The sequence below is a fragment of the Peromyscus eremicus genome, unplaced genomic scaffold, assembly GCF_949786415.1.
Source record: "Peromyscus eremicus unplaced genomic scaffold, PerEre_H2_v1 PerEre#2#unplaced_71, whole genome shotgun sequence".
Classification (NCBI taxonomy): domain Eukaryota; kingdom Metazoa; phylum Chordata; class Mammalia; order Rodentia; family Cricetidae; genus Peromyscus; species Peromyscus eremicus.
Genome location: NW_026734312.1, coordinates 411704 through 430816, shown reverse-complemented (window position 1 = coordinate 430816; position 19113 = coordinate 411704). Strand labels below are relative to the sequence as shown.

The following is a 19113-nucleotide window of genomic DNA, read 5'->3' as shown; positions in this document are numbered from 1 at the left end:
GCAAGCTCTCTTACCCTGGGAACTGAACTCAGGTCCTCTGTAAGAGCAGCAAGTACTCTTACCCTGAGAACTGAACTCAGGTCCTCTGTAAGAGCAGCAAGCACTCTTAACCTAGGAACTGAACTCAGGTCCTCTGTAAGAGCAGCAAGCACTCTTACCCTAGGAACTGAACTCAGGTCCTCTGTAAGAGCACCAAGCACTCTTACCCTGGGAACTGAACTCAGGTCCTCTGTAAGAGCAGCAAGCACTCTTACCCTAGGAACTGAACTCAGGTCCTCTGTAAGAGCAGCAAGCACTCTTACCCTAGGAACTGAACTCAGGTCCTCTGTAAGAGCAGCAAGCACTCTTACCCTAGGAACTGAACTCAGGTCCTCTGTAAGAGCAGCAAGCACTCTTAACCTAGGAACTGAACTCAGGTCCTCTGTAAGAGCACCAAGCACTCTTACTCTGGGAACTGAACTCAGGTCCTCTGTAAGAGCACCAAGCACTCTTACTCTGGGAACTGAACTCAGGTCCTCTGTAAGAGCACCAAGCACTCTTACCCTAGGAACTGAACTCAGGTCCTCTGTAAGAGCACCAAGCACTCTTATCATGGGAACTGAAGTCAGGTCCCCTGTAAGAGCAGCTCTCTCTCCAAATCAATGGCAGTTGATTTTTAAAAAGAAAATTAACATATGGCACTGTGAATCTAATAGCAAGACTTTTAAGTTAAATTGAGTACATTTCTAACACTGTCAGACCTTTGGAAAGTCTGTATATTCCTAGGGCCCAGCTTCCTACTTCCTTTTCTTAAAAGATTGGATAGCAGACTCTAGAGTTCCTCCTTAGTCTCTTGTTCTGTGATTCAGAAACTAATTTCTTTCTTTTTTTGTTTTTTGTTTTTTGCTTTTTTGAGACAAGGTTTCTTTGTGTATCTCTGACTGTCCTGAAACTCACTCCGTAGAACAGGCTGGCCTTGAATTCACAAATCCCCTTGTCTATACCTCCCAAATGCTGGGATTAAAAGCACTGCGCCTGGGCAGTGGTGGCACACACCTTTAATCCCAGCACTCGGGAGGCAGAGCCAGGTGGATCTCTGTGAGTTCGAGGCCAGCCTGGTCTACAGAGCGAGATCCAGGACAGGCACCAAAACTACTTGGAGAAACCCTGTCTCAAAAAAAAACTATGCTACAGACCAATAAACCCTAACTTCTGGTATTATTTCTTTCTTCTTTGTTTTTTTTTGTTTTGTTTTGTTTTTGTTTTTTCGAGACAGGGTTTTTCTGTGTAGCTTTGCGCCTTTCCTGGAACTCACTTTGTACACCAGGCTGGCCTCCAACTCACAGAGATCCGCCTGCCTCAGCCTCCCAAGTGCTGGGATTAAAGGCGTGCGCTTGGTATTATTTCTTATAACTGAAAAACTATGTTACTGTAGAGGACAAAAATGTAGATATCGGTTTGTAACTCCATGTAATATAGGGTACTTCTTTACTGTAAAGAAGTAATAGAGCAAAGGCATTCTTCAGTGATAACCTTTGTACTGCTCTTTATTCCCATATTGCTTTGAAAAGACATTCTTTTTAAAAGCTGTTTACCTTTTACCCTATATCCAACGAATAGATAAACTTTATAAGTAATCTTCCAGGCAAGGCACATGCCTGTAACCCCAGCATTTAGAAGGTGGAGAAAGGACCAGTAGTTCAAGGTCAGCCTTACACATATAGAAAGTTCGAGGCCTCAAAACAAACTAAACGGTACTAATTGTTTTAACCTGTACTGGGAGAGACAAGGTATCTCCTCTGCAAGGATCATGTGTGGAATGTGTTTACCAAACATTTATTTCTGTATTATAAGACCACTAATGTAGTGCCTCTTTCTCAATACAGTGTTCTATAAAATACAATGTACAATGAAACGATGAAAAATTAATTGGTAGAATATTAGATCTTAAATTTATAATACGTGTGTCAAATAATGTCATGCAAATGTTCCTAATTTAATATGCATAGTTCTAGAACTATTAATATACAGTACATCGTGTTTCATGATTTACCCTAATCAGAAATTTTTAGTATTCTTTCTTTTAGCTTTGTATTTTGCTTAATGTTATTTAAAAGACTGACTGTTAAAAGGCTTAAATGTAGTTAAATTTAGAAGGCTAACATTTCCCAAAGAACCCCTTGAGTCTAATGGGTTTATGACTCTGTTTTCAAGGTTTTTCTTTTTAAATAGATACTGTTTTGGATTACTTTCTGGATGTATAGAAAAGTTAAAAATGCACTGCTGTTTCCGCCTACCCCCTGCCGTTCCCCCAGATGTTCCATGACTGTGATGCATTTGTCAAAACCAAGAACACAGTGTTAGTGAATAACTGTTAAGTAGAGTCCAGGCTTTATTTGGATTTTACTAGTTTCTCTATTAATATCTTCTTTTTCCAGGATTCAGTTCAAGATATCTGAAATGTAGTTGTCTTGTTCCCAAGTCTCTTCTTGGCTGTTTCCCAGTCTTTGTTTGTGTGACCTGTAGAATGTAACCTGACCTCAGTACGTTTTTCTCCAGATTAGACCTGGGTCATACAGGTTTTTGGAAAGAATAGCACAAAGGTGAAATACTATTCTCGTGACGTCTTCTGAGGGAGTGAGTGTGTGTCGTCTGTGTGGTGATGTTGACTGCACTGTTAGATAAAATAGTGGTTGTCAGATCTCTCCACTGAAACCGGGCTGCATTCCCCTTTCGCCACTTTGTTCTTTATAAGGCAATCACTAAGTCTGCCCTCACTTGGGTGGGGACTTGGGGTGTGGGAAATGGAATTAACCACAGCTCCTTTGGGGAGGGGATATCTGAAATTCTATATGGAAGGTTTGTTCGCTTTTATTTAGTCCATCATTTACATCAGGATGAACTCAGGTAAATCTCTTATTGACTTACTCTATATTGTTTTATCTACCTAATTACATAAACGACTTTAATTATGGAAAACTCAGTCTGTTACAGGTTGAGTCTTCTGTGCCTTTTACGTGTCTCCTGTCCTGTAAGTACATATCATATCTTTTGATACTACAGGATGTCCTAGATTTTTTCCTTTTGTTTTTAGGTTTGTTTACCATTTTTATCATTGTCCCTCCCTTTGATAAATCTACATTGACACGTCATTATCACCTGAAGTCTGTAGTTCACATGAGAGTTCATTCTTAGTGTTGTACGTTTTGTGCCTTTTGACACATGTACCCACCACTGTAGTTTACAGAATAGCTGCCCTGCTGTGAAAATTCTCCTATTATCCTGCAGATGAGAGCAGATGAGGCTATACAATGTCCTAGAGCGGTGGTCAATAATGTTGACCATGGTATTGTGTATTCTGGATTCTTTTTTCTTCAAACAAGATCATTTCTGTGCCCATCTGGGGTTTCCCAGCTCTGCCTGATAGTTTATTCTATAATTGAAGCACAATTAGAATGTAAATAATTAGAACTTATTTTATATTTTATAATATAAACCATTTTATTAATAAAGCCATTCTTGTATGATCAGTTTTATTTAAATGTATTTCCTATACAATAAAATTAATTTTAAAATATAACTTAATAAATTTTATAAATGTATACACTTTTATAACTCTTGCTACCATAATCAAGATATAGATTTTTTTCTATCTAAAAGTCCTTTGCTTCCCTCTGGAGTCCCCCACCCCCACCCCCATCTGCTTTTAGTCACCATAGATCAGACTTTTTTCCAGAATTTCATATAAATGAAATAATACGGTTTTTACTCTTTTTAATCAGTATTCTCTCACCCTGTATAATAATTTGAGATTCATCCAGTAGTTCTCCTTTTTTTGCTGAACATTGTAGCTAGAGTTTTCCTGCCTGGCCCACAGTCAGGACAAATCTCTGTCACCCTCCAGTCCCACAGCTGCTCAGACCCAACCAAGTAAACACAGAGACTTATATTGTTTAAACTGTTTGGTCTAATGGCTCAGGCTTCTAGCTATCTAGTTCTTACATCTTAAATTAATCCATTTCTATAAATCTATACCTTGCCACGTGGCTCGTGGCTTACCGGCATCTTCACATGCTGCTTGTCATGGCGGTGGCTGGCAATGTCTCTTTCCGCCTTCCTGTTCTTTCTTTTCTCCTCTCTGTTAGTCCCGCCTATACTTCCTGCCTAGCCACTGGCCAATCAGTGTTTTATTTATTGACCAATCATAGTAATTTGACATACAGACCATCCCACAGCAGAACATTATCTGTCCAGTGGAGATATTGTTACTTCTTGTCTTCTGTAAGGTTTCTATTGCAGTGAGAAAACACCATGACCAAAAACAGCTTGGGAAGGAAAGGGTTTATTTTATATTACACTTTCACATCACAGCTGATCACCTAAGGAAGTCTGGGCAGGAACTCAAGGGAGGAACCTCAAAGCATGAACTTAAGCAGAAGCCGTGGAGAAACACTGTATACTGCTTACACCTCATAGCTTGCTTAGTCTGCTTTCTTATACCATCCAGGATTACCTGTCTGGAGGTGGCACCACCCACAGTGGGTGGGACCCTTCCACATCAATCATTAACCAAGAAAATAACCTTACAGACTTGCCTACAGGCCAGTCTTATGGAGGCATTTTCTCCATTAGGATTCCCTCTTTCCAGACATATCCAGGTTTGTGTCAAGATGTTAACAGATGCAACAATTTTTTGCAGTTTATGTATGGTAAACAATAACAAAATTCATTATGTTAACCATTTTGGATGTACAGTTCAGTAACCTGAAATACATTTACAATATTGTGCATCTATCACCACATATAAAACATTTACTGAATGTAGCATTTGTTTGAGGAGGTAACACATACACATACACACACTGAACATTTTAAACATGTGGGGGGCAGTGGAGCTCATAGGACCACTTGGAGAAGTCAATTCTCTCCACTGCGTGGGTCCTGAGGTCATACTCAGGTCATGAAGCCTGGTGGCCAGTGCCCTTACCAGTGTCAATTCCTAACTGCATTTTTTTTTGCGAGGATGGGGGGTGAGTGGGGGAGTTGGAGGGGTGGGAGGATGGGGGATGGGAAGGTGGGGGGGTCAGTTTGACACAGGGTTTCTCCTTGTAGTTTTGGTGCCTGCCCTGGATCTCACTCTGTAGATCAGGCTGGCCTCAGAGATCTGCTTGCCTCTGCCTCCCAAGTGCTGGGATTAAAGGTGTGCACGACCACCGCCCAGCCCTAACTGCATTTTGAGATATTTTAAAGGATAATGATTTTGTTGGAAGTTAACTTCATTGAAAATCAAAACACATCTGTAGTTATACTGTTTCCTAATTCATTCTACCAGTAACTATTTCACTCTGAGATTTTATTTTTATTTTGTGTGTAGATGTTTTGCCTGCCTTTTATGTCAGTGTACTACATGAATTTGTCAAGGGATTGATCTACTGATTAGATCATAGTCCTTCACAGCTAATCACACCTCAGTGATTGGGCCAGCCCTTCAGCCCATGATCTTTTGGGGGGTTAAACATCCTGTCTATCTTAGTTACTTTTCTATTCCTGGGAAGAGACACCATGACTAAGGCAACTTATAAAAAGAAAACTTAATGAGGGCTTCTTTACAGTTTCAGAGGAACATGGCAGTAGGTAGGCAGGTATGGTGCTGGAGCAGTAGCTGGGAGCCTACACGATGAGAGGACTACCACAAAGCAAAGAGAGAGTGCTACCTGGAACTGGCCTGGGGTTTTGAAACCTCAAGCCCACCCCCAGTGACACACCTCCTTCAACAAGACCACACCTCATAATCCTTCCCAAACAGTTCTGCCAATTGAGGACAAAGCATTCAATATATGAGCCTATGGGGGCCTTTCTCATTCAGACCACCACACTATCTAAATCATGACAATAGAATTTTATATCTCTTTGACAAGTACCCAGAACAATATGATAAATTTATGCTTAACTTTATGAAAAGATTGCAGACAATTTTCTGAAGTCATGAACATTCTTTGGGCATGCCCAGCAGCAGTAGATGAGAGCTTCACTTTAGATCTCTACATCTTAGGGGAAAAAAATGTTTGCAGTATTTAAAAGTTAAGCAGTTCTAGTAAGACAATGTAATATCTTATTATAGTTTTAACTTGAATATCTGCTGTGACTAATGTTATTTCTTTTTTTCTTTTTTTTTTGGCTATTTGTATTCCTTAATTTATGAACAATCTTTTCAGTTCTTTTTCCTGTTTCAATTAGTTTGTCTTTTTATTCTTGAATTGTGAGAGCTTTTTGTATGCTCTGTATGTAAGCCCTTTCTCAGCTATGAATACTGTTTTCCCCAGTTTACAATTTTAAGATGATATATTTTGATGCCAAGACTGGTTTTTGTTTTGTTGTTATATACCAATTTTTCTCTTAAGTGATTCATGTGTATGGAATTCTATCCAAAAGAGTACAGAGATTGAACTGGAGAGATGGTTCAGTAGATAAAGGGCTTCTTGCACAAACCTAAGTTCAAATCCGTGTTTGTAAAAAGACCGGCATGGTAGTGCAGGCATCTGTAATCCCAGAAAGACAGGAAGTGGTAACCAGAGACTCTAGAAGCTTTGGCCTAGCTAGCCTGGTGTACACAGTACGAGTAGTGAACAACAGAGAGATCCAAGCTGTCTCAAACAAGGACTGACCTCTACCTGTGCACCATGGCCTCTGTGTGTGTGTGTGTGTGTGTGTGTGTGTGTGTGTGTGTGTGTGTGTGTATGTGCACATGCAGATTTTTTTATTACAAAGATTTTTCTCCCAAACTTTTATAAAGACCTTTATAATGCACCTTGTGCTTTTAGATCTCTGATCTGCCCTACTCATCTATAAGCTCCTTTGATGGTAAAGGCTAGGCATGATTTACTTTTGTGTGTTTCATAGTAAAGAGTATGTGGTAAATATTTGTTGAGTGAAGAAATAGCTCGATATGATTTCATCATAGACAATGGTGGTTGTTAAGTACCAAGAAAGATCCTCAAATATAATTTTTCAAATTAAATAGACAGTTCTTATTTTCTTCCTTCTGTATATTGTAATAGGAGTAATGCCAAAGATATTTTCCATAACACTTACATTCCTATAATGAGCTGGAGGAAATGTGGGCTTATAAAATGGGACCTGTGTGATATAGAAGAAATATTGACTATAGACATATGAATCTCTCCCACCTGCCTATTTCCAAATAATCAGTCGGAGGCTTATTATCAATTACAAACTGTTTTGTGTATGGCTCAGGCTTATTGCTAGCTAGCTCTTACCTCTTAAATTAGCCCATTTCTATTAATCTATGTATTGCATGTGTTTATCTGTGTTCTATTACATCTTGCTCCTCCAGAGGCATGCATTGTCATCCCTGACTCTGTCTTTCTTCTTCCTGTATGTCTCCTTGGATTTCCCACCTGGCTCTAAGCTGCCTTGCCATAGGCCAAAGAGCTTCATTCATCAACCCATAAGAGCAACACCTATTCGCAGGGTTCCGAAAGACCACTTCACAGCATTTGACAAAACTTTCATTGTGGATTGGAGAAATTAGCCACATTCTTATCCAGTTACATAATTTAAATGCTCTCCTACATGTTTTGCATAAGTTTGCAAGTAGCTCAATATTGTACAGTTGTAAAGATGTGCTCACAAAATAGAATCTACTCATTCTATGTTAATCATGCCTCATAGACTACATTTCAATTATCAAATACTGGATGAACGTGAAGTGTCTTCCAAACTTTTATGTAACCAATTTCAAAAAAATTCTAACATTCTTCTTGTCCATAGTGCTATAAGATTTAAAAATGCGATAGTTAGTGTATACTTTTCACACAGCTTCTTCATTAATAGTGAAGAATGCACCATTCATAAACTTTTGTTTTGGAAAAGAACAGTGTTTCATTTTCTTCTCTATCATGTAACTGCATTATCCAATGTGGTAACTATTTCTCCAGAGTGCAAATCTACCTAGATCATGCTTCTTGTTCATGTGTTATATGTCTTAAAATGAGAATAGAGAATCTTGCTACATAAAAAGAATATATTCATTCGTGACAAACTTTTAACATGAGTTTCTGTCATGAAATGAAAAAAAAAACACCATGGAAATGATGTCTTCTAGACACAATGGATCTGATGCACAAGTGAATTCATAAAGACTGTGGCAGTACACAAAAAACTTGCACAGGTTCAACTACATGGAGTTCCAGCATTGAGGAGGGTAGAAAATGAAGTAGGGTTCCCATCCCTAATAAAGAAGGTATCTGAAATTTATACCTACCAGAAAGGGAAAACCTTTTTTCTGTAACGGAGTGACTCTGTGTATACAAAATCCCACGGCCAAGAGTAGTTGGCCAACAAAAATGAATTCCAGGTTCTTTGTGTATGTGTCAGGGGGAATTTGTGTTTTCTCATTTTTGTTTTTACATTTGTTTTGTGGTATTATTGCAAAAGAAAAAGAAAAGATAAAACAAAAGCTTAGGTTCATAATGTGGAAGGGAGGATCTGGAGTGAGTTTGGGGAAGGGAAAGCATGGTCAAAATATCTTGCATGAAATTTTGAAAACCAGTAATCTTGTAATTGTTAAAAATATGAATCTAAAAAAGAAACATTTTAAACATTAAAAAAATAATTTTTAAAAGGAACAATAGACAGCTAACAACTACTGAAAGAGGGAAAATTAGTCTTTTCCAGGGGTAAGTCCCCTAGTCGTCATGTAACAGTATTTAATCACACACTCTAAATAGCCAGACCTCCAACTTAGGAAGGAACCTAAGGCTCTTGCTCAGTGAGTTTCCCATGCCCTTCATGTACATACCCTCTCCTCATCCATGCCTTTTCAATCATGTCCATTCTTGCTCTTTTAACAATAGCTAGGAAATGGAAAAAATCTTAATGTAGTTCAATTGATAGATGGATAATGAAAATGTGGTACATATTTACAAAAGCAACATGAAGTGGACTCAGCAGGTTGCATTAATCTCTCTCTCTCTCTCTCTCTCTCTCTCTCTCTCTCTCTCTGTGTGTGTGTGTGTGTGTGTGTGTGTGTGTGTGTGTGTGTGTGTGTAACAGTAATAATTTTAAAAAGAGGCTATCAGTTTAAGAGGTAATGGAAAAACAGAATAATTTGGAAGGTGAAAACATTGGAAGAGATCAAGGAAGGAAAGAAAAAGGTAAAGTGATATAATTTATATGTTAATCAAAATATAACATGGAATTGAAAAATCAGAACTGGAGATACTGTGTAGTGCTTAAAGTGTTTCTTACTCTCCATTAGAACTAAAGTTTAGTTCTTAGAATGCAGTTCAAGTGGGTCACAACTGCCTGTTACTTCAACTCCAGGGAATACAACACCTTATTCTAGCCACCTCAAGCACCTTCACACACATAACACATAGAAATACACAGAGAGACAGAGACAGAGAAATTTATTTTTTTCATATATTTGTATTTTATTTTATTTTTTTCTTTAGAATTTTTTTATTCATTTTACATACCAATCAAAGATCTCTTCTTCCCTCCCTCTGCCCCTCCAGCCTCCTCTTCCCAACCCACCCTTCATTCCCTCCTACAAGAAGGTAAGGGCTCCCATGGGGAGGTAGTTAGTAGAGGCAGGTCCAACCAAGCCCCACCCCCTGAACCAAGGCTATGCAAGGTGTCCCATCATAGGTAGTGCTCTCCAAAAAAGCCTCTCATGCACTTGGGATGGATTCTGATCCTACTGCTATGGGCCCCTTAAGAAGATCAAGCTACACAACTGTCTCACGATGCAGAGGGCCTAGTTCAGTCCCATGCAGGCTCCACAGCTGTTGATCCAAATTTCATGAGTTCCCACTAGTTTGGTTTGGTCATCTCTGCAGGTTTCCCTATCATGATCCTGATGCACTTGCTCATACAATCCCTCTTCTCTCTCTTCCACTGGACTCCTGGAGCTCGGCCTGATGCATGGTTGTGGATCTCTGCATCTGCTTCCATCAGTTACTGGAGAAAGGCTCTATGATGACAGGGTATTCACCGATCTGATTACCAGGGTAAGCCAGTTCAGGCACCCTCTCCACTATTGCTAGTAGTCTAAGCTGGGGTCAACCTTGGGGATTCCTGGCAACTACCCTAGCACCAGTTTTCTCTCTATCCCCATGATATCTCCCTTTATCATGGTATCTCTTTCATTGCTTTCCCACTCCACCCTTGTTCCAGCTGAACCATCCAGTTCCCTTATGTTCTCATCCATCCCCGATCCCCTACCCTCCATTGCCCACCCCTCATGCCCAGTTTACTCATGGAGATCATCTATTTCCCCTTCCCAGGACAATCCATGTGTCCCTCTTTGGGTCCTCCTTGTTAGCTAGCTTTTCTGGAGCTGTGGGTTGTAGTCTGGGTGAGTACATACCATGTTTGAGCGAGTACATATCATGTTTATCCTTCTGAGTCTGGGTTACCTCACTTAGGATGATATTTTCTAGTTCTATCCATTTGCCTGAAAATTTCATGATGTCATTGTTTTTCACTGCTGAGTAGTACTCCACTGTGTATATGTACCACGTTTTCTTAATCCATTTTTCAGTTGAGGGGCATTTAGGTTGTTTCCAGGTTCTGGCTATTACAAATAATGCTGCTGTGAATATAGTTGAGCATGTGTCCTTGTGGTGTGATTGAACATTTCTTGGGTATATGCCCAAGAGTGGTATAGCTGGGTCTTGAGGAAGATTGACTCCCAGTTTTCTGAAAAACTGCCATATTGATTTCCAAAGTGGCTGTATAAGTTTGCACTCCTACCAACAAAGGAAGAGTGTTCCCCTTGCTCTACATTCTCTCCAACATAAGCTGTCTTCAGTGTTTTTTATCTTAGCCATTTGGACAGGTGTAAGATGGTATCTCAGAGTCATTTGCATTTGCATTTCCCTGATGGCTAAGGATGTTGAGCAATTCTTTAAATGTCTTTCAGCCATTTGAAAAATTTAATTTTTTTAATTTAAGAATTTTTTTTATCCATTTTACATACCAGTGACAGATCCTCCTCTCATACCTCCTTCCACTCCCCCACAGCCTTCCTCCCCCTGACCCAACCCCCATCCCCTCCTCTGAAAGGGAAAGGCCTTCCATGGGGAATCAGCAAAGCCTGGTACATTCAGTTGAGGCAGGACCAAGCCCCTCCCCCTTGCATCATGGCTGAGCAAGGGGTCCCACCATCGGTAATAGGATCAGAAAGCCAGCTCATGTACCAGGAATAGATCCTGATCCCATTGCTAGGGTCCCTTCAAGTAGGCCCAGCTACACAACTGTCTCCTGTGTGCAGAGGGCCTAGTCCAGTCCCATGTGGGTTCCACAGCTGTCTAAAGTTTATGAGTTCCTATGAGCTTGGTTCAGTAGTCTCTGTATATTTCCCCACCATGATCTTGACCCTCTTGCTCGTATAATCCCTCTTTCCTCTCCTTGACTGGACTCCCTGAGCTTGGCCTGGTGCTTGGCTGTGGATCTCTGCATCTGCTTCCATCATAATGATGATAGTTATGGTATTCACTAATCTGATTACTAGGGTAGGGTAATACAGGCATCCTCTCCACTATTTCTAGTAGTCTAATCTGAGGTTGTCTTTGTGGATTCCTGGGAATTTCCCTAGCACCAGGTTTCTCCTTAACCCCATAATTTCTCTCTCTATCAAAATATCTCTTTCATTGCTCTCCCACTCCATCCCTCCCCCCACTTGACTATCCTGTTCCCATATGTTTTCATCTCCCATCCCATCCCCTATATTGCCCCCGCATCACCAGTTTACACATGGAGAACTCATTTATTTCCCCTTCTCAAGGTGATCCATGTGTCTCTCTTAGGATTCGCCTTGTTTCCTAGCTTCTCTGGAGCTGTGGGAAGAATAACTACTATATAAAAAAAATTTAAAATAATTAGAAATGAAACATCCATTACTACAGTGAAGATACACATAAAACAACTGAATGTATAAGAAAATTAATACACAACTTGGATGTGAAATTCAGGAGAAAGAATGTGAAAACTATCACAGTAATTTTTCCAACATAATATTTGTATTGCTTATTGGGAATTTCAAAAAATGTGTAACAATCACACTAGCTTCCCAGTTCTCCCAGGTCCACCATCCAACATTTGTGACCCAGCTCCAAATACACCAAGTACAATTTGTGTTGCTCATGTACTCACTGGAGTGGCTGGCTATTGGGAATTTCACTTTTACAGGTTTTTTTTTTTAATGGAAATATATCTCTATACACAAAGCATAGAAATTCTTTCAAAAGAGTCAGCAATAGAGTGAAAATCCAGTACAAAAACATCAGGGATACTAAGGTATGTGTATTATTATATTTAGACACTAATAAATTAAAAGTAATGAGCACATCTTTTATGATCTCTGAGATGCTACTGTTCAGAGATTGCATTTGTTAATTTTCTGTTTCTGTGATAAAACATCATGACCAGCAGCATCTTACAGAAGGAAGAGTGTATTTAGGCTTTCAGTTCCAGAAGCATAGGAGTCTATCATGGTGGGGAGACTTAGCACAAATGGTCAACCTGGGGGCAGGAAAAGGAAGCTTAGAGGTTCCATCCCAACCACACTCAGGAAGCAGAGAGCAAACACAATGGGCGGAGACTATGACCATTCAAGGCCTGTCTCCAGGGATGGATGTCATCTAACAAGGCTCCATCTCCCAGACGTTCCACATCCTCCCCAATTAGCACTACCCTCTGGGAACAAGTGTTCAATTATCTAAACCTGTGGGTACATTCTCTTTCAAAAGTACCTCACACAGCAAATATATGTATCTAACACTACAGATAATGTGTGGAGATATTCAGGGATAGAAAATACGTTCTATGAAACAACAGCAGAAATTTCCTCATATCAAGAGAAATAAATAGACCCAAGTACACAGAATACATTTAGAATCACAACAGACATGACTGGATAAAAACTTCTCCACTTAGTATTGAAATCATGTGAAATTAAAAACATTTTTTCATTTCATTTTCTTAAGGAGGTTCTCACTATGCAGCTCTGGCTCACTAGACCAGACTGACCTCAAACTCACAGAAATCCATTTGTCTCTGCCTCCTGCCAAAGGCTGGGATTAAGGTGTGTACCATCACTTCTGAGCTCAGAAAATAGTAATTTTACAGCTTTTCACTACACTGAAAATTCAAAGAACACTGAACCAAAAATATCAGGGAGAAGCTTCAAGAGAGAAATTTCCTTACAAAGACAAGCCCATCCTTGACCTCTTAGTGAAAAAGGAAATAAAAAAACAAACACTCAGCAAAACAAGAACAAAACCAAAAAAAGATATCATAATGAGTAATTACACCCACAAAGAAAGTAAGTACCAAGCAAGATTGTTGTGGGGAATAAAGAAATAAAGAGATCGAGATCTTGCAGGATATACACAAACTAAAGCCCAGGAGACCGCCACATTTACATTACACATGCGCAGTGAGCACTATTTGCTCCATAAACTGTCAGTTATGCCTAAGGAAGAACGAGCATGCTTTTGTTTACCAGTGTTGCTTAGCAACGACTGTTCTATAACTGCCTGCTTCGGTTTGACTGGTCAAACCATAGCCTCGCACTTGTGAGAGTCGCAGAGTTAGGCTCTGGTTGTTAGACGGTCAGTGGTTAAAAGTTCATCATTTCCTAAAATTACTTAGTGTTGAGTTGATAGAAAGGTGGTCACTGCTATGCTGTCCACCCTGAGGAAGCTCTTCTGCTTTAAGAAGGAGCCGAAAACCCCCTTGGGGTTTTGTGACGGCCCAAGCAGGGGAACGGGATACTTGTCCTGCTTTCACTGTGGAACTGAAGACAGGTACCGCCAGCCTTATGACCCTGAAAACCAATTTCATGAGGCAGTATGCATGGGAAAGCGCAAAGTGGTGGTGCGTCTCCTCAGGAAGAACCAATTTCATGTGAATGATGAGGATGAAGGGAAACGGTAAGAACACTTGGAAGATAAGGATGAGGGGCCTTGAGGAAATCGAGTGATGGGAGAAACCTACCTTTCCTAGCTCTGTTGAGGGCAATAGGGGTGAGGAGAGACCAGCTGTGCTTTCTGGACTACAGTCTCCTTGGTACCCGTGATCACACAGGTCCAGTGTCCAGATCTTCTTCTGGAGGAGGAGAACCATTAGACTAAAGCTCCAGCAGGTTTACTGTCACCCCGTAATTCCCCTATGGAGCATTTTCTTATGGAGCATCGAATACACAATAGAATAATCTAACAAACTATAAAGAAATGGGAATTAATTTCAATGTACCTAATAAACACAATGTTGTATAAACTGTAGAAACTACAGAGATCAAGTAGTGTTCCTCATAATGTCTTCCTCCCACCTAAAATCACCCAAAAACATTCAATATGGATCTTTTATCTGTGTGTACTAACATTTATATTCCTCACTGAAAATAACAGAAATAATCTAAACTTGACAGATGGGTGTGTGCTCCTTTTCCTGCTGCTCCTTCATTTTCTTGTTGTTTCTCACTAGTTTCCTGGGGATATCACTCTCCCATCTCTGTAAATTTCTCTTAAGTTCCTTCACTCATTACTTCATATGTTTCTGAAAGTTTATTCAGTGTGGCCTTGATCAGCCACCATTTTAATAACACAATGTGCTGACAAGCTCCAAGTTCTCTGAAAGTTACTTCTGACATCTTTACTTACTTCTGATAGAGGTGAATGGAACTTGCAGTGAATTTCATGATTTACAAATCAACAAACTGTCTTGCTTTCCCAATTTTGGGTTTACTAGAGGTGGCCCACAGTGTCCTAAATCTCCCTCGTGAAATTGATATTAGATACTGACGTTAGACATAGCATACATCTAATTTCTCTGTATGCTATGAATTTAACTATTATCAAAAATGGGCATTCTTATGTATTTGACTTGAAGTTCCATACTTACTTCCTTTGAATTAAAGTTCCTTAAAAATCAAAGCCAAGTTTGCTGTGCATTTAGATTTTGCTGTTGATAATTTTCAGTTTTTATCAATAGTACATTTCATAGCTTTCTTTAAAAAATCCAGTAAAAGTCTAGAAATGTTTTATATTTATGGATATGTATATATGTATGTATATGTATATCACATTATATAACACATTTCACTTAGTAGAGACACCATGCATGGCACAATGACATGCTATCTTATGTATTAAAAATTGTCTTTAAGTTTTGGCAGTCACTGTTGTACATTATGAATTGTAAATGACATTTCAATTTTAGCTGAGTTAAAATGCGTGAAAAACCAAATCTCAAGCTCAGTGGTGTGTCATATCTACAATCCAAGCTCTTTGCAGGCTGAGGCAGCAGAAGCATAAGTTTATTGCAGAACTTGTCTCAAGTTTTGAAGAGATATCCTTAGACTCTAAAATTTATACTCCTTAATATATTTACAAAATAGAGATAATGGAACTAACATTGACTTGAAATATGTTTATTACAGTGTTAACATTCATAACTTAAATACCGAAAAGATTGTTAAGTTGTTGTTGAAGAATATTTTCTGAATAGTTGCAAAGAATCTAATTGAGTCATCCTAATTTGATAGAAGTATTCCTTTTAACACCCATTTTCTGGACAAGAATTCACAACACAGGAAGGCTGAGAAGTAGTTGGTTGATGGTAGTGTCTAGAGTAGGATTCAAACTGAAAATGAGTTCACCCAATAGTCATGTTCTTTTTGCTCAAATAGGCTGCTCTTTACTACGTAGTTTACTAATAGAGCACTTATCTAGGCTGCAACAGCTGTGTGTATTATTCACACTGCGATAAATGATAGTTGCGATAAATTTTTAAATACAGTAAATTATAAGAGCAAATAAAAATAAATTTTGAATGAAGTTAAATATTTTTATGGGTCTATGGACTTAAATACTATATAATATTTATAAATGCCAGAGTGATTGTGTATGTTGATAATAGTGCCTTACAGTTTTCCTTCAAAATGTCTCTCATTCCCACAGAACTGCGCTCCACTTTGCATGCTTCTATGGCCATATCAATCTGGTTCGTTTTCTGTTAAGATTTAAGGCCTGTGAGATTAATGCCCTTGACAATCAAATGTCCACACCACTAATGAAGGTATTTCAAAGACTTCAACTTCAGTAATTAAGTTGATCTAAGTGTTTAGAATGAAAGTAAAATTAAAGTCACTTAAATATAAATCATGGTGAAAGTTGGGGGAAGTTTCTTGTGTGTTCTTTAAATTGACAGTGTTTTCCTGGTAACGATATCCACAGGCTGTACAAAGCTGGGAGACAGAGATCGTGTCTGTCCTACTTGATCGTGGAGCAGATCCCAATATTAAAGATTGCAATGGAGAAGCAGCAATCCACCATGCAGTGTATGTAGACAGGCCAGATATTGCCAGCAGTCTTCTTGAATTTGGGGGAAACATTGAAGATACTACAAAGGTAAAAATTTTCTAAATTGAATCCCCAAGTATTTGAAAACTATATGCTTTAACAGTTGTCATATCTTGGTCCAATTTATTCACGTTTAGAAGTTGAAGTATTACTTGACTGGCACTTTGAAATAACTTGATCGGTATCCATCTAAGTATTGATATGTTGTTATAGTTTGTTTTTTACCCCATTGAGTCCAATTCGTGCTGCCCACATACTCTTGGGTATGTGACCATCCACTGGAGCATGCTCAGTCCACCCAGGCCACACCTTTAAATGAAAATGACTATCCAGTCCTAGCAGCTATAACTGTCAAGAAGTTCTCAGCTCAGAGCAGAACTTCATGCTAAATTCCTGCTTGCATAATGACATTTTGTGTCACTTGAGCTTCCAACCATCATCTTCTGAATGTTTTCACGGTGACTGTGATGTCATATGAACATCTACGCTGGTGTGCCCATGAGACACTCTTTGCTTTTGATCATCCAGTGGACCTGGCTCTTACAGGCTTTAACCTGATCTTCTACAGTGACCCCAGAGACTTGAGAGGAGGTTTATATCAATAAGGTTAGAAAGATGGGTGGGTACAGAAGAGGGGTGCATTTGGAAAGTAGTGAAAGGGAAGGGGTGAATATGATTAAATTGCACTGAATATAGCTCTCAAAATTATTTCCAAAGGGGGAGAAGTAAATGTTAATTTATTGAAATCAACATTAGAGAATTTAGCTTACTTTTGTGGAGCCATGGAAAATATTTATAAAAATAGATAATGGACTAAAAGGATTATTTGACTTACATTTCCAAGTTACTGTGTATTACTGGGCAAAGCACAGAATCAGGATCTTGAGAAAGCTGTTGACATATCATCTATCCTCAAGAGAGGGAGAAATGAATGAGTCCAGGATGCCTGTTTGCTTACTCTGCAGCTATCTCTGTAAAGTCTTACACAGCCGTGTTCTGAAACAAGGCTGTGGTGCCACCCACCAGGGGCTGGGTTCTCTTCATTGGTTAGCCATCAAGATAACTTCCTATAGGCAGCTGGATATAACTTTGTCTGTGGTATCAGGAACTTGTAATCCTTCCTTCCTCCTCATATCTCCACAGAAACAGAATCAGTGGCCTCTTGAAAAACTCAGAATAGGTGTACCCCAAAACTGCCTACATACCAATATCACACCCATCAAATATCCAATTCCAAAAGCTTCAACACCTACCCAAAATATTGACAAGCTGTGCTGGGATATAAATCACTTCAGGCTGTGGGTGATACTTCACCTTCAAAATGCTATCACAGACTGAATATTTGCAACTGAAGCATGGTACATTGCACTACAAGCACTTGATTTCCACACATCCATTAGTATGCATGCAGCAGAGGTTAAAATTTTAGTAAACAAACCCAAGGGCTATGGAACAGCGCAGTCCATTCATAACCTCCATTTTCTCCAGGAATGCAGTGCATGCTCAATCTCTAAGAGAATTTTAAAAACTATGCTTCATCCTGACTATAACAAATCAAATCATTTTGCTTTTGAGCCCCTATGATGGAATGGTTCCCTGCAGGAGGTACTTCCACAATCCAACCTCCAAGTGTGTTTTATTTGCTAACAAACCAGAGCTGTATTCCCCCATTTCACCTGCTTTGCCGATACAGGTGTTTCAGTCTACTAGCCTTATTTCTTAGTGTTTGATATAAATTTAGGATGTCTGAAGATTCCTTTTCTCCCTTGGCAGTTTGCAGAGCACCACAGGAAGCTAGTACTTGGGTAGGAATCACTGGGTTAGTTCCAGCTTTATTCCTGTTAGTCTTTTCTCCAAAGGATTTGGTGTCTTTTGTAGCAAGATCTTACACTTAAGTGACTGGAGGCAACTAAGAGCACTGGCAGTAGCTCATATTGTTTGGGAAATGTCTGGAACTCCCAAAAAGTCTAGGGAATTTTTACCTGCCTGGCACTGTGTATTTTGTTAGCTGTGCAGTTGGGTAAGGCTTTTTCACCCCTTGTTGCATAACTTCATGTAAATTACAATATATCGTTTTAATCTCACTGATATTGATGATCCTAAAATCATCATAGACTTCCAATATTAATTTTTTAGATAGGGTTTCACTATGTAGCCCAGACTCTCCTAGAAGTCACGATCTCCTGCAATAATACCCTGCACTCTATTGATGGGATTACGGTTGTGTCTTCATTTCTGAATTCTAATGTTTAAACTACTTTTAAATTATTGCTCTATTTTGATTCCTGCTTAGGTTGTTTTCTAAGCAAAATATAAACCAGAAAGAAAGCAATGCCTTGCCCATCTCTAAAACTTCCATTACACAGATCTGTATGCACTAGCTATAGTACAGTACAGTCACTCAGTAAATTGGACTTAGATGCAATGATGATTAAAACGCAGCAAATATAGAGTATAACAGAGATCCACAACTAGTGAAAATGCAAAGACCAAAGGACCATGGGTGCCTACCACAATCCTATATCTACAATACAACACCCACACTTAAGTTTTGGGTGACACTGAGAAAGAAAGTTCTGAAAAAACAAACAAACAAACAAACAAACAAAAAAAACTCTGAGTTCCAGTGACCAGGATGACTGTTGCAGAAAAGTGTCTTCTAGATACAAAAGGGATAATTCATCTATGAAATCTCAATAATATGGTTGCCTAAAGAAGACGTGCACAAGGAAAACACCAGTTG

The 19113-nt window shown here is 39.2% G+C and overlaps 1 protein-coding gene across 1 annotated transcript in view; it reads left to right on the top strand.

Annotated features, from left to right (window-relative positions):
- Nucleotides 1-13544: 13544 nt before the first annotated feature.
- Nucleotides 13545-19113, top strand: part of LOC131901297 (POTE ankyrin domain family member B-like) — a 36498-nt gene continuing 30929 nt past the window's right edge. Inside the window, exons 1-3 of the mRNA XM_059252500.1 lie at nucleotides 13545-13940; nucleotides 15969-16086; nucleotides 16245-16418. Coding sequence (XP_059108483.1) covers nucleotides 13690-13940; nucleotides 15969-16086; nucleotides 16245-16418 — 543 coding nt within the window. The 5' untranslated portion in view covers nucleotides 13545-13689. The remainder of the gene's footprint in view (nucleotides 13941-15968; nucleotides 16087-16244; nucleotides 16419-19113) is intronic.